Source organism: Rhinopithecus roxellana, chromosome 11 (assembly GCF_007565055.1).
Source record: "Rhinopithecus roxellana isolate Shanxi Qingling chromosome 11, ASM756505v1, whole genome shotgun sequence".
Lineage (NCBI taxonomy): Eukaryota > Metazoa > Chordata > Mammalia > Primates > Cercopithecidae > Rhinopithecus > Rhinopithecus roxellana.
The window spans coordinates 23923015-23943454 of record NC_044559.1 but is presented as its reverse complement, the minus strand read 5'-3'; the positions used below and the strand labels follow the sequence as shown (position 1 = coordinate 23943454).

Genomic DNA, 20440 nt, shown 5'->3' with positions numbered 1-20440 from the left:
AATTGTTGTTATCATAAATTCTGCATGAAACTATTTACCTATTATAAATTACTTCAACAGTCTTCTCCAGCTAACCCCGAATGATTCCATGTGAGAAGGCACCACAGCAGAGGCCTCCTACTACACCACTTTCCAGCCTTCTCCTGGACTACTCAGCCAACCGAGGCAGAGGCTGGCTCGGCAAGCTTTCCTTCACCTCCTGGGCTGGAAGCCAGGGTGGGCTCAGGAATCTCTTACCTGTTGAGGTCCCAGATTCTCAGGGGTGAGAAGTGCCCGCAACAAGCTGTCCCTGTCACAAAAGAGCTGCCAAACAAAAGGAGAGCAGAATCAGATCTGGCTTGTCAGAACCTGCGGTGGAAATGGCTAACAATGGGAAATGCCGTGTTCATTCCCAAGGGGATTGTGGGTTAAGCCAGAATGGGAGAAGTGGCCTAGGGAGCCATCACAGGAGCTATGGGAAGACATCTGGGAGCACTGTAAGGGGTGTAGCCCCGCAGAGGTGCCTGGCCAGAAGACCCACGAGCTCAGCCACAGCTGGGCCTGCTGCACAGACTAGGTTGAGTGGTCCTTGTGCACCATAAAAACAGATCTCTAGATTTGACAAGTTTGAGCCCAAGGGAGAGCAAGCCTGTCGGGCTCCTGTTTAGGAACCCCAAGAGCACAACAGCAGGGCACAGAAAAGGGCTCCAAGGAACAGGCTGCTGGGGCTGGAAGGTGATGCCCCTGGTCAGAAGTAGGAACAACTGAGGGGCATTCCTGAAGGTTTTAAGAGCTGGGGGAATCTGGTAATGTGGTATAAGCACAAGGCAGGTATAAAGGCACCAAAATGAGAAAAGGAAAAAATATGAAAGGTGAGTGAATCCCTTGGATGGGTATATGCTAGTACATAGGTGGAGCGGAGTGGGGAATGACAGGGGCCAGGCAGCCAGGGCTTCTGGAGGGTGGAATGGGAGTCCGCCAGAGTCCTCTGAGGCCAATAACGAACAACGCCAAGAGGCACATGAGAAGGAGCAGGCTGACCCTGTTGCCCAGAGTGTCCCTTAGAGCCCTAAAAACCTCAACATATACAATCTGCAGAGTCTCACTTTAAATGGAGGCACAAGCCTGGTGTAAAGGATCCATGCAGTGGGCCAGGCTGGCTGTAGCGCTGGCCTAGAACTTGAACCTATGAGCCAGACAACTCTTGTTAGAGGATTTGGTAGGGTGGAGAGGGGAAGCCTTCAGGAAACCTGGGCTTAAAACTTAAACAGCAAGCAAGCAAATTGAAAAGAGTGGTGTCAGGAGCCCTGGGGCAGGAATGGGCCATGTCCCTACATGTCTTTCATGGGGGGAAGGAAGACTGGACATACTAATAACACATTAGCAATGTGGGGGCAACAGCCCATCCGCTGTGGCCCAGCCCAGCACCTGTGGCTCTCTGATCCCAAGCATGTCAGTGAGGAGATAGATTTCCACAGAGAGGGCCATGGAGAAGCCAGTGGCTTTGGCTGGGGGGGAGGCTGGCCTGCCAGTTGCTGATGGGGGAGATGTTAGGGCAGGCACTGGCCAAACCACTGATTTACAATCAAAATTGCAGGGCAGTTATCTGCTCTTCAGCCCTAGGCTGATAAAAAGGCCATACGAGCTATCCTGGGGCTTTCATGACTCAAGCCAAGACTTCCTCCAGGGACATGCCCCATCATCCTAGCTTCTTCAAGGCTGCCAGCAGCCACAAAAACTATAGAGTGGGAGTGCCAAAACAGCCACTGTGCCATGCCGCAAGTGACTGCCAGCCTGGGAAGCAGCCAGTGGACACTGAAGAACCAAACTACAAAGTCAGAAGGTGTTGCCCTCTCCTCCCTCCCCCAACATTTTTCTCTTTAGGGTAATCCATTAATAACTGGTAAAGCCAATTACCTTGGGCTGGAAACATAATAGCCACTTGGAAATCATTCGAGCAGGCAATTGGACTATCCAGACTTGAGGAGTGGGGGCCAGGTGAAGGGCGCCAGCACAGACACAGGCATCTTTTTTTTTTTGAAAGGAGTCTCCCTCTGTCACCAGGCTGGAGTGCAGTGGTGCAATCTTGGCTCACTGCAACCTCCACTTCCTGGGTTCAAACAATTCCCCTGCCTCAGCCTCCTGAGTTGCTGGGGCTACGGGCATGCCCCACCACACCCAGCTAATTTTTGTATTTTTAGTAGAGACGGGGTTTCACCATGTTGGCCAGGCTGGTCTCAGTTTCTTGACCTCGTGATCCGCCCACCTCGGCCTCCCAAAGTGCTGTGATTACAGGCGTGAGCCACCGCGCCTGGTCAGGCATCTCTTAAGGCCTATGGCAGGGCCTCTGACTGGCCACAGGCCTAAATTAGCATCAAGGTAAGTCAATAGAGAGGGGAGCAACATGGAACTTTAATCTTGCTGGAGATCAGAGCTGTGGGAGTGGCAGGGATGAGGGTGGGGTGGGGATGCAAACCCCCTTCCCAGGGACTCCTATCCCCCTCTATTCTGGCCCACCAACATCTGGCCCTGATCATCTGCCGCCAGGAGGAGTGCACCTCACCTTCATACCCTGTACAGGTCCTTTTTTTTTTTTTTTTTAAATAGAGACAGGGGTCTCTCTATGTTGCCCAGGCTGGTCTTGAACTCCTGGGCTCAAGTTGATCCACCTGTCTCAGCCTCCCGAATTGCTAGGATTATAGGTGTGAACCACTGGCGCCCAGCCTCCTGTGAAGCGCTTTCTTAATTGCCTAGATGTGACATCTATAAATGTTTCTTTCCAAAAGCTGCCTTTTTCTCTCGCCTAACCACTGTGATCAAGGAGGAAAAGAGGGAGAGAAAGTAGAATGTCTTCCCGGCACTTAGGAGGACTTAAAGAGTTTAATCAAATTTAACACTCAGTAAAAAACCATCAACAGTCAAGCAGATTTTTGAGCAAACACTCACCAGGACTCACACCCAAACCACACGGCCTTCCCAGGACTCTTGGGGGTCAGGCTGGTTGCAGACACAGTCTTGTACACCTTGAACTACTCCCGACTACCTGCAGCCATTCTTGCCCCCTTATTCCCATGGTCATTAGGACGAATGAGCAGAAGCTACAGACCAGCCACACTCAAAGTCAGAAGATTAGAAAGGGTGTGCCCACATGCAATCTCAGGGTACAACAGACACATGGAGCAGAGGAAGAAAAGGAATTCACTACTCTCCAACACCCAAATGGTGCGTCACATCTCACAATGAGCCCACGAGATAGACATTATTCCCATTGTGCAGAAAGTGAATATGAAGCAAAAGCCAAGCTTCCATGAATGGACTTAAAATATTGTGGCTGCACACAGGACCTGTTACCCCCACATTCAGACTCCTCCTTTGAGACTCACGGGATAAAGCGCTTTGAAAAGGGGCTGGTGGGGTGGGATCTGTGCATCACAAGCAGCCTCACTCCTCAGTTCTCTAACCCAGGTGATTTAACCCAAACAAAAAACTGTGCTCTGATAACCTGTTCGATTTGAATCCGCCACATGTCTTCAACCAGATTCTCGTCACATCCCTCACGGTGCTGGCTCCTGTGCTACGCATGTCAAAGGCTCTCAATAAATACTTGGAGATCAATGAAATGAAAACATGTATCATTTCCTCCATGGCTCCTCCCAAGGGATTGCTCACTGAATTTTCCCCACTAAAGTCCTTTGCTATAACTTCAATTTTGGGTTTGAAAGTGATGAAAAAGCCAGCTCTGCTCAGAAAAGAAAGAAAATTCAAATGGCTTTTGCCTTCAGTCCCATCTCTTCCCTCAGGGGTATTCCAGGGACGAGGACTTCAAATCTATGTTGAACAGGCAGAGGCAAGAGCTGGTGGCTCCCCAGGTAGGCTGATCCTCTGAGTCCCTTCCATACTCAAGGGACAAATGGCATTTTTGGTTTATCTTCCCATCTCCCCTTTGAGATCAGAACCCTTTAGAGGTTCTTGGGTACTAGCAAGTGTCTAGCACAGTGCTTGGCCCAGAGAAAGCACTCACTACAAATTTGTGGAACTGAACTGAGAGGGCCTTCCAGAGCCCAAAGCCTGCACAGCTGGGAAAGCTAGTCATGTGCACTGTGAAGCTGGTCCCTCTGCTTCCTAAAGGAATAATTCCCAAATACCAAAGGCTCAAACTTGAATGACACATGACACAGGCATACAATATTAGGGGAGTGAGAAGTCCCTCATAAGCACCACAACTAGGTAAGAGATGAGAGGTACCGACATCTAAAAATTAATGTCAAAACACACACACTCAGGCACACTAGTACAAGTACACCTATCCCCTCTTAGCTAGAGGGTCTAAAAGTCATTCTGACTCCATAAGCTCTCCTCTTTTTGGAACAGAAAGCCCTTACCAGAAGCCAGCCTTCTAATTTCTCACCCTGTCCCAGACCTTAACCAGATCTTCAACCTGCCTTACTCATCCCCTGGCCCTAGCTCAGGCAAACCTGGCATCATGCAGACTTTCATCAGGCTCCAGAAGCAGACACAGGAGCCTGTCTCACTAGAGGAAGATGCCAGGGAATTAGGGTTTGTGTATTCAAGTTGAGAAATTAAAAATAACAAGACATAGAAAAGAGGAGAGCAAGGTAAGAAGGAAAATTAGTTGGGCATGGGCAGTCTGAAAGGCAGGTAGATTCCTGCTGCTTCTGCATTAGCTTAGGCCCTCTTAATAACACTAGTAATTTACTGAGCACTTACTATGTACCAGGTGCTGAGCACGTGTTTCAAAAGCATTATCCTATCTAATCCTCATAACACTATGCAGTAGGTATGCAGTAGCTACCACTTTCCTTTTTTTTTTTTTTTGAGACAGAGTCTCACTCTGTTGCCCAGGCTGGAGTGCACTGGTGCAATCTCGGCTCACTGCAACCTCCATCTCCCAGGTTCAAGCAATTCTCCTACCTCAGCAACCCCCAGTAGCTGGATTAACAGGTGTGCACCACCACGCCTGGCTAATTTTTGTATTTTTAGTAGAGATAGGGATTCCCCCATGTTGGCCAGGCTGGTCTCGAACTCCTGAACTCAGGTGATCCACCCACCTCGGCCTCACAAAGTTCTGGGATTACACACATGAGCCACAGCACCCAGCCCCACTTTCCCTATTTTACAAATGAGGAGACTGAGGCTCTGGGAGGTAATTAATTTGCTCTAGCTCACAAAGGTAGCAACTAGTGGACTGGAATTGGAACCCAGTCAGTCTTGATTCCAGGTCCAAGTTATTATACCACCCCTCGCACAGAAGCTCTCATCTTGGCTACATTTCAAGAGTTAGTCTTATTTGAATTTCCAGCATCTAGTATAATGCCTGACACACACTGAAAACTCAAATGCTTATTGATTGAATGAATGAATGAATGAATGAACAAATGACTCCACCTGGAAGAAGAAAGAAGCAACTGAGTGGTTTGAGGTGGGGCAGCAGAAGTGGCGTGCTCAGCAGCTGTGTCCCGTGGCTGGCCTAGAGCCGCCCAGCTGGCCCAGGCCCCAGCAGCCTCTGAGCCTGGGCTGACACACTTTGGCAAGGGAGGCCACCAGAGCTGTCACATCATTCACCAATATGCCCATCAAGTGTATTCAGTTCTCTTCAACCCGCATTGGCATTTTAATTACTGTTGGGTAAACTAATTTGTACAAATGAAGGCCAGGCTGCCTAATAGAATATGCAAGCTCTCTGACCTCTGACAGGCACTGACACGAGATACAAAGGCAGCCAAGGAAGGCTTTTTATCTGAGCCTTATTACTCTCTATTACTCCAATTAGTCAGGCTCCAGTGCTCCTAATTGGAGGAAAAATTGCAATTAAATCAATTTTTGATGGGCTGCAAGTGGGCTCCCGAACCGCCCTGCTTGTGAAACACTGATATTATAGCAGCAAAGGTCACAGGCCTCATCGGCACCTGGGGGCCCCCCGATTTCCCTTGGCCCCCTCCTTAAATACCTCAAGGAAACCCCTGTCCATCCATTGGCTCAGCCGGCAAGGGTAGGAAGGAGGAAGTCATTAGAACATGTCAGGTCTCATTGCTGCTGCCGCCATCTGCTAACCTCCGCCACTGACATCATTACAGCAGTAAGTCCCAAAGCATGAATACAGTGCGAAGGTCAGACAAACTCACTCGGTGAGGGGAAGCCAGGAGCATAGCTGCAGTGACAGGACTGTGAGGGAGGGACCAGTGGAGTGGGAACAGGAGGTCAACAGCAATCAGGAAGGGGAAAGACACAGGCAGGGGGCAGGTGAAAGTGTGAGACAACCAGTTCCTAAGATCCAGCCAACAGGGCACCCTGGGTCACTAAAGGGATAAGGAAATAGATGTGATGGGAAGAGGGAAAAAAAGAGGCAAATCTTGTTCTCTGTCTAGCAACCATCCCACCTTGCAGGTGGGGAAACATCCACTTGAATGCCCTCTATAGCGCAGCTCCAGAAGGCTGCTCCAGTCACATCTGTGATGAGTGGACAGGGCCATGCTTGTGAAGCCTACCATCCACAGTGGCATCTGTTTCTGAAGGAGGAAGGGAGGCTCTAGGACCAAAGCTGCAAGACCAGGCAGGGGAAGATAAACACAACTTTTCATCAAACTAAAGCCAAATAAGAACAAGACACCTAGCTGAAGCTTAAATTAATAAAGTTTAAAGCAAATAAAAAGAAGTTCCATTTCACACAGCAACTGGCATACCATTACCTCAAAGAGACGGTGTAGATGGAAAATTTAAATTCAAAAGCTTAGCCAACTTCACGGATGACTGAACCATAATGGGTTAATAGGGAAAGGAGGATATGCCTTGCCTTCAAGAGATAAAGACGAAAGCATGTTAAATAAATGATGTTCCATCTACTTAATGGAATATTATACAGTCATTTTAAATGATGTTCCCAAATAATACAAGCAAGATACTTACGATGTACTATTATAAGAGAAAAAAGCGGGGTACAAACAGCACTGTTACAACTACTAAAAAAAAGGAGCCTATGCAGAGAAAAGGAAAGAGTGGAAGAAAACTAAAATGTTAAGTGATTGTGTTTGGGCAGTAGAATGATAAGCAATTCTTTCTTCTTTTAAATTTTCTTCATTTTTCAAATATTATTTAATGAGCATGTGCTGTTTTTTAAAGGGAAAAACACATTATTTACTTTTTTTTTTTTTTTTGAGACAGAGTCTCGCTGTGTCACCCAGGCTGGAGTACAGTGGCATGATCTTGGCTCACTGCAACTTCTGTCTCCCGGGTTCAAGCAATTCTCCTGCCTCAGCCTCCTGAGTAGCTGGGACTACAGGCGCCCGCCACCGCGCCCGGCTAATTTTTTGTATTTTTGTACAGATGGGGTTTCACCGTGTTAGCCAGGATGCTCTTGATCTCCTGACCTCATGATCCGCCCACCTCAGCCTCCCAAAGTGCTGGGATTACAGGCGTGAATCACCGTGCCCAGTCATTATTTACATTTTATAAGAGAAAAGACAACATAACACTCCTGTCTATGACTTGGGGCCAAGGGCAGGCAGACCTGAAGGTGAGTGGTACAGCTAGTGTTAGCAACCATGGCCCTGGCACACCTTCCCCTGAAGTGATGGGACTGATCAGTAGCTCAAGGTTAGACCAAGAAGTCCCAGATCAGAAGGGAGGTGTCCCACTGGTCTCTTTCTCCCAATTAGGCACTGGCCACTAGGGAGCAAGACTGACTCCAGATTCCTACAGCTTCTGGTGGTCTGGGACACCTCTCCCAGTACACATACTACACATATTCCCTACACACACACGCACACACACACACACGCACACACGCATGCACCTCTCTCTCAACCCAAGTGCATCAGGACAGGATGGTGCAAGTAGGCGCCTAGGTCAGGCTCTGGATAGTGTCCAAAGGCTGAAGCTCTTACTGCTTGCTCCCTGCCCCCAACTGCAACTCCAACAAATAAGGGCCAGCAAAGCAGGGTTTCTGTGGAGGAGTGCGTTCCTACAGTCGGAGAATGCCTACAGAGAAACACAAAATGATTATTCTCTATTTTAACCAAGGGTACAAGGTCAGCCTAACCAAAGATAGGAGAACCTGGCCCAGGCTAGACAAAAGGAAGCCTAAGGTTTCTGATTCACTCAAGAATCAGAAACTTAGAAACTTGAGGAATGGAAGCACAGAATTAATAGAGAGGGAAAAAAATAACAAAATAAAAACAAAAACTCTCAGTACAGTGGAATAACATAAGTTAATTCAGCCTATTGAATTTAATAAGGTGTTGGGAGCTGCAGGGAGAAGAGTTTCTAAACTGTATTTCCATCTACATGGCCCCTTAAACAACTGCTCCATGTACTCCTAAAAGAAAGAAATGGCAATGTGTCCCAGTGCTAAAGCAAAAACTGACCGGTTCGACTTCCTGGGAAATGATGATACAATATTCACAAAATGAGATACCCAACAAGAAGCATGCAAAAAGACAAGCTATACATAGTAATTACTTGCAGACAATATGACTGTCTGCCTAGAAAATCCAAAAGACTCAACCAAAAAACTATCACAATTAATACCAGGGTCAGATGAGGTAGCTGGCATGCTGCATACAAGAGTGGAAAGGGGTGCAGGTGTGGACCCCTGGCTCTGCCACCTAGTAATCATGTGATCCTGAGTGTGTTATTCAACCTCTCTACAGCCCTGTTTCTTCTTCATAAGACAGGAATAATAATAGTACCTAGGCATTGGCTTGTTATAAAAATTATATGGGAAGTGTAAATTAGTTCAACCATTGTGGAAGACAGTGTGGCGATTCCTCAAGGATCTAGAACCAGAAACAACATTTGACCTAGCAATCCCATTACTGGGTATATACCCAAAGGATTATAAATCATTCTACTATAAAGGGGACATGAATGAAGCTGGAAACCATCATTCTCAGCAAACTAACACAAGAACAGAAAACCAAACATTGCATGTTCTCATAAGTCGGAGCTGAACAATGAGAACACACAGACACAGGGAGGGGAACATCACACACCAGGGCCTGTCAGGAGGTAGCGGGTTAGGGGAGGGATAGCATTAGGAGAAATACCTAATGTAGATGATGGGTGGATGGGTACAGCAAACCACCATGGCACATGTGTACCTGTGTAACAAACCTGCACGTTCTGTACATGTACCCCAGAACTTGAAGTATAATAAAAAAAATTATTTGGGAAAATATGCTTAGAACAGTATATAGCACATAGCACACACCCACAGATATTAGCTATTATTATATACCAGCAATAACCAAGTGTTATTATATATCAGCAATAACCAAGTGTTATTATATACCAGCAATAACCAATTGTAACCAAAACGTAATTAAAAATCCAGGCTGGGCGAGGTGGCTTACACCTGTAATCCCAGCATTTTGGGAGGCTGAGGCGGGTGGATCACCTGAGTTCAAGAGTTTGAGACCAGCCTGGCCAACATGGTGAAACACTGCCTCTACTAAAAATATATATATATATAAAAATTAGCAGGGCGTGGTGATGGGCACCTGTAATTCCAGCCTCTCGGGAGGCGGAGGGAGGAGAATCACTTGAAACTGGGAGGTGGAGGTTGCAGTGAGCCAAGATCACACCACTGCACTCCAGCCTGGATAACAGAGCGAGACTCTGTCTCAAAACATAAATAAATAAAATAAAATAAAAACCCATTCACGAAAAGAATTTAAATACTGTAAAATAAGAATAAATCTAACAAAAAAAGAGAAAAATGAACAAATAAACAAAAATCACTAGAAAAGATCCATATAAAAAATATAAAACTTTACTAAAGGAGATAGAATTGTTGAATAAGTTTAGAAACATATTCCCAGATGTGAAATCTTGATTATAAAACTGTCAGTTCTCCCCCAATTAATCTATAAATTCAATACAGATTTTTACTTAATCTACTCAAGATTTTTACTTAATCAATTGATTCTAAAATTCATCTAGAAGAGGAAAACCACAAGAATAACCCAGAAGTATCTGAAAAAGAACAGTAAGAAGTTGTTCTACCGGATCAAAACATACTTTGTATGATATTCATGCTGAAATAGGTGAATAGATCAGTGGATGAGAATAACGAATCCAAAGCCACACCTATCTACTTGTAGAGAATCAATAGATCCTAAGTGTGGTCTTTAAAGAGAGTAGATAAAGAATGAACTAATCAATAAATGGTATAGGGTCCACCAGATACACATTTGGAAAAAAAAATTAGAGGCCTACCTCCCAGCAGACATTGATCCCAGATAAATTAAGGAGATAAACATTAAACTGTATGAAAACCCATAAAGATCTAAGAAAAAATACATAGGAAAATAGTTTTATAATCTTGAAAAGACATTCTTAAGATAAACATAAAATTCTAAAGCCATGAAGGTAGTGATCAGACAGACCTAACCTACAAATAACAAAAATATCTACACAACAGAAGACATAAAAAATAACAAGCTGAAAGGAATCACCATATATAGGAGGGGTCTCCAACCCCCAGGTCACAGACCTGTACCAGTCCATGGCCTGTTAGCAACCAAGACACACCGCAGGAGATGAGTGGTGGGCAAGCAAGCTTCAACTGAATTTACAGCCACTTCCCATCACTGGCATTACCACCTTGAGCTCCACCTCCTGTTGGATCAGGGGCAGCATTAGATTCTCATAGGAACATAAATCCTATTGTAAACTGTACATGCAAGGGATCTAGATTGTGGCTCCTCATGAGAATCTAATGCCTGAGGATCTGTCACTGTCTCCCATCACCCCCAGATGGGACCATTTAGTTGCATGAAAACAAGCTCAGGGCTCCCACTGATTCTACATTATGGTGAGTTGTAAAATTATTTTATTATATATTACAATGTAATAATAATAGAAATAAAGTGCACAATAAATATTATGTACTTGAATCATCCCAAACCCTGACCCATCCCCCTCCCACCCCCGAGGCTATGGAAAAATTGAAAACTGTCTTCCATGAAACCAATTCCTGGTGCCAGATAGGTTGGGGACTGCTGATACATAGTCAAAAGATTAATACTGAGAATATTAAAAGAGGTGATGGGAGGCCAGGAGTGGTAGCTCATGCCTGTAATCTCAGCATTTTGGGAGGCCAAGGCAGGCAGATTGCTTGAGCCTAGGTGTTCAAGACCAGCCTGGGCAACAAAGTAAGACCCTGTCTTTACGAAATATGAAAAAGTTAGCCAAGTGTGGTGGCATGCACCTTTGGTCCCAATTTCACAGGAGGGTGAGGTAGGAGGATCTGCTCCCTTGAGCCCATGAGGTCAAGGCTGCAGTGAGTTATGATTGCACCACTGAACTCCAACCTGGGCAACCAAGCAAGACCCTGTCTCAGAAAAAAAAAAAAAGAGAGATGGAGGGGCACTCGTCCAGCATCCTGTCTTGGAGCCCACTTCCTCCCTACCCTGGGGGGGAAAAAGAGCAATCTTATAAATCACAGGGAAAAAGGTAGATAAATGAGTGAAAACTTGAACAAGTAATTTATAGAAAAAATATACATGGCCAAATACACAAGAAATAATGTTAAGCCTCTAGTAAGAATTGCAAATTAGGCCAGGTGTGGTGGTTTACACCTGTAATCCCAGCATTTTGGGAGGCTGAGGTGGGCAGATCAGTTGAGGTCAGGAGTTCAAGACCAGCCTGGCCAACATGGTGAAACCCCATCTCTGCTAAAAATACAAAAAAGAAAATTAGCTGGGTGTGGTGGTGTGTACCTGTAATCCTAACTACTCAGGAGGCTGAGACAGGAGAATCACTTGAACCCAGGAGACAAAGGTTGTGGTGAGCCGAGATTGAGATTGAGCCACTGCACTCCAGCCTGGGTGAGAGAGCGAGACTCCATCTCAAAAAAAGAACCAAAAAACAAAAACAAAACAAAACAAACAACAACAACAAAAAAGAATTGCAACTTGGAAAAACAACAAAAATAATTACAAACACATATAGTATTTAGTGTGTGCCCAAGTGCTGTTCTAAGCACTTTCTACCAATTAGTTCACTTAACGCTCAAGACATTCCTCCATATTTGATAATATTTTTCTAGGTATGATAATAGTATTATGATTACTTTTTTTTTTTTTTTTTTTTTTTTGAGATGGAGTCTCGCTCTTGTTGCCCAGGCTGGAATGCAATGGCGCGATCTCGGCTCTCTGCAACCTCCGCCTCCCGGAATCAAGTGATTCACCTGCCCCAGCCTCCCAAGTAGCTGGGATTACAGGTGCCTGCCACCACACCTGGCTAATTTTTTGTGTTTTTAGTAGAGACGGGGTTTCACCATGTTGGTCAGGCTGGTCCTGAACTCCTGACCTCAGGTGATCCACCCGCCTCGGCCTCCCAAAGTGCTGGGATTACAGGCATGAGCCACTGCACCCAGCCTATGATTACATTTAAAAAGTATCACTATCTTTTAGAGTACAGACTGAAATATTTATAGATGAAATTATATGTCTGATATTTGCTTCAAAATAATATCGGAGGGGGAAGTCTGTAGGGATTAATGGAGCAAGGTTTAGCCAAAAGTTGGTCATTATTCTACTTTTGTAAATTTTGAAACTTTCTGCTATAAAAACGTTTTTAAAAAGCCACCATGGGCCGGGCGCGGTGGCTCATGCCTGTAATCCCAGCACTTTGGAAGGCTGAGGTGGGCGGATCACGAGGTCAGGAAATTGGGACCATCCTGGCTAACACAGTGAAATCCCATCTCTATCAAAAATACAAAAAAAAAAAAAATTTAGCCAGGTATGGTGGCAGGCGCCTGTAGTCCCAGCTACTCGGGAGGCTGAGGCAGGAGAATGGCGTGAACCCAGGAGGCAGAGCTTGCAGTGAGCAAGATCGCACCACTGCATTCCAGCCTGCACAACAGAGCGAGACTCTATCTCAAAAAATAAAATAAAATAAAAGCCACCATAAGCCAGGCGTAGTGGCTCATGCCTATAATCCCAGCACTTTGGGAGGCTGAGGTGGGCAAATCACTTGAGGCTAGGAGTTCAAGACCTGCCTGACCAACATGGTGAAACCCCATCTCCATTAAAAATACAAAAATTAGCCAGGTGTGGTGGTACATGCCTGTAATCCCATCTACCTGGGAAGCTGAGGCACGAGAATTGCAGGAGGCAGAGGTTGCAGTGAGCCAAGATCATGGCACTATACTTCAGCCTGGGTGACAAAGCAAGACCCTGTCCCAAAAAAAAAAAAAAAAAAGGTCACTATGAGGTTTGTACAGCCAAAATTACCCTCCTTTTACAGATAAGGAAATTGAGGAACAGAGAGGTAACTCACCAACATTACACAGCTAGTAGGAAAGGGACTCATGATTTGACCCCAGCCTTGTGGGCTGCAAAGTCCACCCCTTAATCACTATTTTATACTCACTCCCCAAATTAGATATCATTTTTTACCTATCAGAGTGGCAAAATTTTTCAAAAAATGGATATTACCCAGTATTCATAAGAGGAAATGAGTAATTGCACACACTGTTTGCGGGTATAGAACCTGATACAGTCTAACTGGAGGGCAATGTGGCAGTGCCTAAAAATTTTCGGTGCACTTCCTCCTCAATCCAGCATGTTCTTTCTAAGCTTCTTTCCTAGAAAGATACCTGACCATATGTAAAAATACGCAAGTACACAGATGTTTCCTAAAGGACTGTTTGTAATAGCAAGACACTGGAAACAACCTACATGTCCATCAGTGGAAGGATGGTTACAAACTGTGGTTTGTAAGGTGTGGAACTAGAATGCTGCAGTCAAAAAGAACATGGTAGGATGGGGTGCTCTGACATGAAAGGACCTCCAAGCCTCATAGGGAGATGAGAAATTCAAGCTGCAGAACAAATGTATAATGTGAGTTTAAAACAAAGCGGAACTATATATCTATATATGTACACATATTGATGAAACTATATGATATCTGCTATTTGCTTCAAATGAAAAGATCTGGAATGACACATACTAGACATCCTGCAAAAAAAAAAGTAGGAAAACGGGAGGAGACATAGGTCACTGAAGGAGATTTTTCCTCTCTATTCTATGTATTTTAAATTGTTTGAATTTTTACAATTAGAACATATTTATATATCACTTATGTATAAAACAACAAAATAGAAATTCAGAAATTAAAAGGAGAATGGTAATTAAAATACTCATTTTGAAATTACCTGAAAGATGGGTTGCATATTAGTAGCACACTGAATTAAATGTGATTCTGATTACAGCACAAGCCACACGATATCTTGGCTCCATCTGGGACCTGACAGAGACCCTTTACCTGGATGGCTTTCTGAGTGGTGAAAGCCTGGGAACAGCTGCCTATGAGAATTCCACTTTCCCTGCAGCTCTGACAGTGCTTTCCGCCTAAACTTCGGCTTCATAACCACTCTCTTTGTAAAGAGATGCTATGCATCATGACTTATACACAGCAAGACTACAGAAGTAGGATCCATGACAATAAGACCTACTGTATCTGTGTACACAATAGGTAAAGACTATCCCTCACAAGAAAGGAGTGCTCCATTTTTAGAGGAGTGCTAGCAGCAAGCCCTGGTGCATGTGTCAACTCCCTGCAGTTTAATCCCAAATCATGCAGCTTGCTAATCATTTTCCTTTGGAGGAAGCCTGGGCAGGCCAGACATGTGCCACCCCAGGACTTGGTTCCAGTCTCTCTCTGCTCCTCTGGGAGGGTGCTAGGCCACTGCTCATTCATACGACCTCAGGTGTCTGCAACCAGGTTCTTTCTCTGTGCATGTCACATTAGAAGATGGGGGGGTTTTGCTAAGGGCATCATCAACAGCTTACAAAGGAGGAATCCCTGATTTGCTGACTAGTAATAATGTGAGGGGGAGGAGGTCAAAGGCTGTACAACAGTTCCTATCAGACTCTTCACTTTGTTTAAGAGTTGGTAGCCAAGGTCTCTAAGCTCAGTCACCATTCACATAGACACTTTGGGATTGGACATCATGGAGTAATTTGACCTTTATGAAACCAGTAGACACCTATTGTTCTGTGTGCCCTACACTCTCCCTCCATACATGTGATTCCTGAGAGATCCACCATGTTCTGACATGACTTTCCCTCCCTGGCCACAGTTAATTAATCAAGAGATGCACAGCTGACCCAAAACAGGCCTGGGATTTTTAGAAGCCAGTCACTCTCTCTGATTTAAGCAATCAGCTGCCAAACTCAGGAGCTCTTGGCAGCCTCATGGAATAAGCTGGTCAGCTTGGAGAAAGGAAGGAGCTAAGAGCAATAAAGAAAGAGATGAGCACCCCAGAAGGATAAAGCCACAGCAGCACTGCGGCCTCTGGGTTCAGCTAGTCCCAAGGCTGTATTTCAGTTCTGCCTTTGGCTTGGTTTTTCACCTTTTCCCTTGGATTTCATGAGCCAAATATTCCGTTTTATTTATGTGAATTTGAATTTGGTTTCTGTCACTTATAATAAATGTGTCCTAAGTAATATAGAGCCTCGGTTCAGTAACTTCTGGGTTTCTCACCCATCTGAATGTCCTCACTGAGAGATGAGCAAAGGGCTTTGCCTGGCCTCTACTGGACACCTTGGGGCCTACGAAGAGACTTCAACCACAGAATTAATATCTACCTGTTAGGTCTTCTAGGAAAGCAGATGAAACAGAACCACACAGGCTGGCCTGGAACTTCAGAAAGGAGATGAGGTGTTCTCTTATACCAACGCCCAAGAACAGTGCCAGGGAAAATCTACCTGCCCACTCCCAGTAGGGGGTGAGGAGATGGTCTGGACAACAGAAAATAACAAGGATGCTGCTTGAGGGATGGGAGTCTAGTTTTCAAGGGACAAGGCCCTGATCTTCAGAGATTTGGTCCCTTGAATCCCTTTTCATGGACTGATGAGACTGAATGTTCTACTGGAAACCACATGACTCATTCTAATGGGACAGAGTTTGGTTTACTCTCAAACCCTTCCATTTTCTTTTTCTTTTTTTTTTTTTTGAGAGAGGGTCTCACTCTGTTGCCCAGGCTGGAGTGCAGTGGCAGATCTTGGCTCACTGCAACCTCTGCTTCCTGGGTTCAAGCGATTCTTGTGCCTCAGCCTCCCAAATAGATGGGATTACAGGCATGTGCTACCACGCCCAGCTAATTTTTTATATTATTTTATTTTATTTATTTATTTATTTTTGAGACAGAATCTTGCTCTGTTGCCCAGGCTGGAGTACAGTGGCACAATCTTGGCTCACTGCAAGCTCCATGTCCCGGGTTTACGCCATTCTCCTGCCTCAGCCTCCCGAGTAGCTGGGACTACGGGCGCCCACCACCACGCCCAGATAATTTTTTGTATTTTTAGTAGAGACGGGATTTCACCGTGTTAGCCAGGATGGTCTCAATCTCCTGACCTCATGATCCGCACGCCTCGGCCTCTTAAAGTTCTGGGATAACAGGCGTGAGCCACCGCGCCCGGCCATTTTTTTTTTTTTTTTAAAGTAGAGATGGGGTTTTGCTGTGTTGGTCTCAACTGGTCTCAAACTCCTGGCTGGTCTCACACTCCTGGCCTTAAGTGATCCACCTGCCTTGGCGTCCCAAAGTGTTGGGATTACAGGTGTGAGCCAACCCGCCCAACCTAGACCCTTCCATTTTCTTTTTTCTTTTCTTTTCTTTTTTTGAAATCGAGTCTTACTCTGTCGCTCAGGCTGGAGTGCAATGGCATGATCTCGGCTCACTGCAACCTTTGCCTCCAGGGTTCAAGCGATTCTTCTGCCTCAGCCTCCCAAGTAGCTGGGAATACAGGCACCCACCACCATGCCCAGCTAATATCTGTATTTTTAGTAGAGATGGGGTTTCACCATGTTGGCCAGGCTGGTCTCGAACTCCTGACCTCAGGTGATCCATCCGCCTCCACCTCCCAAAGTGCTGGGATTACAAGCGTGAGCCACCGCGCCCAGCCGACCCTTCCACTTGCAACAACCATAGTGCCAGGCATTTAAGAGATAGATAATTTAAATATATTTTCCATGTATCCATCTAATTTTAAGTAAAAGCCTGCAGAAATGGATAGGAGAAATTTTGAGGGGGAAAAAAGGAAAAAAAAGCATGCATAAAATAATTAAGATGCTGATGGAAAACACAGGGGTTAACTTTACTATTTTCCTCTTTGTTTATATTTGAAAATTTTCAGAATTAAAGTTAAAAAATACACATCCACAATTAAAACCAATTGACTGTGATCTTTCTTTGTAACCCCAAACAACTTCTTTGTTACAACTTCTTGTATCTCTTCTCCACCCTGACCTGGTACAAATGACCCAAAAAACAAGGGAAAAATAAATCTGACTATAGAAGCAAACTCAAATATTCTACTTCTGAATCCCTCTGAGTGACATGCGCACACAAACACAAAACACAAGATAAACCAAGCAGAAAATTCACACATTGCATGTAAGATTTTGTTTTTCTCCAAAAAACAAAAACAACACACATCACCTTAAGTGTGTCCCCCGAAACCCTCTCACTCTCTTTTTTTAAATGAACCTGGCCCCAAATCAGCAAGACATTTGAAGTTGTAAATCAGAAATTAGGTACGAGGAAACCAAAGCTTATTTATGGAAAATCACATTATGGTGTATCAAAATAATACATGATATGTTACATAAAAACTCTATAAACATATCACTGTATAGAACATCAATAAACACACATGTGGCCAGGCACAGTGGTTCACACTAGTAATCCCAGCACTTTGGGAGGTTGAGACAGGTGGGTCACCTGAGGTCAGGAGTTTGAGACCAGCCTGATCAACATGGTGAAACCCCTCTCTACAAAAATTACAAAATTAGCCATGTGTGGTGGCACATGCCTGTAATCTCAACTGCTTGGGAGGCTGAGGCAGGAGAATTGCTTGAACCCGAGAGGCAGAGGTTGCAGTGAGCCGAAATTGTGCCACTGCACTCCAGCTTGGGGAAAAGAGTGCGACTCTATCTCAAAAAAATAAAACAAAATAGTCACACGTGTATGTGTTTAGGATATATGTCTATGAATATATACACATTTAAAAATTGAAGCAAAACATGACAAGTGGCCAGGCACAGTGGCTCACGTCTGTAATCCTAGCACTTTGGGAAGCCCAGGCGGGAGGACTGCTTGAGGCAAAGAGTTCAAGACCAACCTGGCCAACATAGCGGAACCCTATCTTTATTTTTTTTTTTTTTTTAATTAAAAAAAAACATGACAAGTATCTGAGCCTCAAGTTCCTCTGAAGTCCCATTTCCTTACAGGCAGCCACTATGCAGAGCCTGCCACAGTCAGCTGCCCCTTCCTGCTCCTCTCCAAGCTACAACACCCCTCTGGGACCTCCAACTTCCAAGCAGTTCTCTCTATAAAACCTCTCCTCCATGCTCTTGCTCAGGACTTTGTCAACAGCCCACACACCTCCCCACTGCCAGTCTGTAGGCACCAAATTCTACCTCCTAAGCCTCCTTGGTAGGCAAATAACATAGCATATTTGCTTTCTGGGAAAAGTCTGCCCCTCGATGTTTAATTTCACCTCTTTGGAACATTGGAATAAAGGCCAAACACCTCATGAGCCACAGGGAAGCACTGGGGCCAGGGCAGTGCCTGAATCAATGCCATGCCCACCATCAGTGCCACCAGGCCCTCCTTTAAAGTGCCAAGATTTAGGGCAGGGCTGGGGATGATGCCTATACTACCTGTGATCTGGGGGTACGCACATACATACACACCTGTAAACTACCAGATTATAGACTACTGATGCACGGGTCAACTTTCCTCCCTGCCGTCCTCCCCAAATAATATAAAATAAGATCACCTTATCTTTCCAACTGGTGCTACTCCTCAGAAATAGGAGAAGGCAGGGCTTCGCCAACAGGAGACTCTCATAAGCCACATCAGCCAAACTGGAGACCAAGAAAGCATGTGTCAGCCCAGGCCACTGATTCTTCTACTGCTGAGTCTCCACACCTCACCTCATCCAAACAACATGGGAGCAAGACTGTAAAGATTAGCGTGTCTACCCTTCAATTCCTCGCACATCACTCCTAACCCAGGCCCAGTAGGTGGCTGCTGGCCATTCAGCCTTCAGTTGCCAACTGTCCAAGGTGGAAAGCTGTGCTGTGGCTCAACTCCCAGATGCTGGGATTTGGCCCCTGGGAAGAGAGAGAACATGGGCCCAGTCACAGCCTTGGGAAGAGGTACATGCCCGCTGGGTTGTCCTGACCTTGCCATCCTTTGCTGAGAAGGCACACACACACATACACGCAGCCGCGTTTGCTCCCTTCGATAAGGGGGCACCCAGGATGCTGCACACATATGCATGCACTGCATTGCATCTCCACTTGTGCTAAGGAGCGGACAGTGGTCTGTGGGTACAAATGTCCCACACAAGGAAACTCCACACAGATCCTGTAGACACACTGTGCCCACAGGGGTCTCTTTACCTAAACTTACTGGGCAGTTGTGATTTTGCACTAGCCCAGGTGTTAAGCCCCTGCAGTTCTCTCCTCCTTCGGCCAGTCTCTGTCCCTCCCTCTTCCCTCCCACGGTAAGTGCTTTCAGGCCACACAATGAGTGGAAGGAGGAGAAACACTTCTATTGAGGAAGGCGTTTTGTTGTTTCATCCCTAAGGGGGCCTGGGGTAGGGAAGTGGGGGGGGGGGGGCACAAAATTTCTAATAAGCAGTTTCTGTCCTCAAAGCTAAAATGATTTTCTTTAATTGCTTGGTGGGAACAGTTTATTGTGGGGGTCTCTGCCCTCCCCGCAAAGCCTAATTGACTTACTGAAGTTTAACAGGGGCTTTCACCTGGAGAGACTGCAATTATTCCCCCCATCCCACATTCGTACCTGGGCTCTCCCCACAGGGGGCCTTTGTTCCCCCTAAATACAGCAGTGACACAAATGTCCTCAGCAGCAGGGGAACACAGGGAAATGGTAATTTTCAGCCCAACTCAATTAGCTGAGGGGCTTTTCAGCCTTCCCAGTGAATGGTGGGGAAACTTTGGCATGTGGGAATGGTGAGCTGGGGCTGCTCTGTGCAAGCCAAACAAAAGAGGACTCTGAATTGGGCCCCGTGGTGAGCCAGAGCAGGACTGGTGGGGGCAGCTGGGACTGGGGCCTGGACAAGGGGAAGAAGGTGCTGCCATCTATTACCTACATTGTCATCCTCCCAATCTGCATCTCCCAATCAGGGTCAGTAGGCCAAATAGCTTTCTGGGAAGTGGAGACACTCAAGACAATTGACTTGTACTTAGCACCACAGCCCTGCATTTATGAAGCAAGGAATAGGAAAAAGATGGCGAATTGAACCTGAACAGCCATGGGCCAAGGGAGAGGGCTATGCAACAGGGTGGCCACAGTGCTGGAGCTGCTCTGCTCTCTCCTCTGAAGGCCTGGGGCTGGAGCTCACATCATATTTTGGGCCTTCATGGGCAACTCAGAGTCAGGAAGCTTTAGGGAAAAAGATTC

The 20440-nt window shown here is 45.6% G+C and overlaps 1 protein-coding gene across 5 annotated transcripts in view; it reads right to left on the bottom strand.

The window, feature by feature from the left end:
• The window catches only part of FBXW4 (F-box and WD repeat domain containing 4), an 86607-nt gene that overhangs the window by 15296 nt on the left and 50871 nt on the right, over positions 1-20440 (bottom strand). For 4 of the 5 annotated variants that reach the window (XM_010356129.2, XM_030940376.1, XM_030940378.1 and 1 more), the window contains exon 6: positions 238-303. The exons of the other annotated variant lie outside the window; for it this stretch is intronic. In XM_010356129.2, the coding sequence (XP_010354431.2) occupies positions 238-303 (66 nt within the window). The remainder of the gene's footprint in view (positions 1-237; positions 304-20440) is intronic. 5 annotated transcript variants of the gene reach the window in all.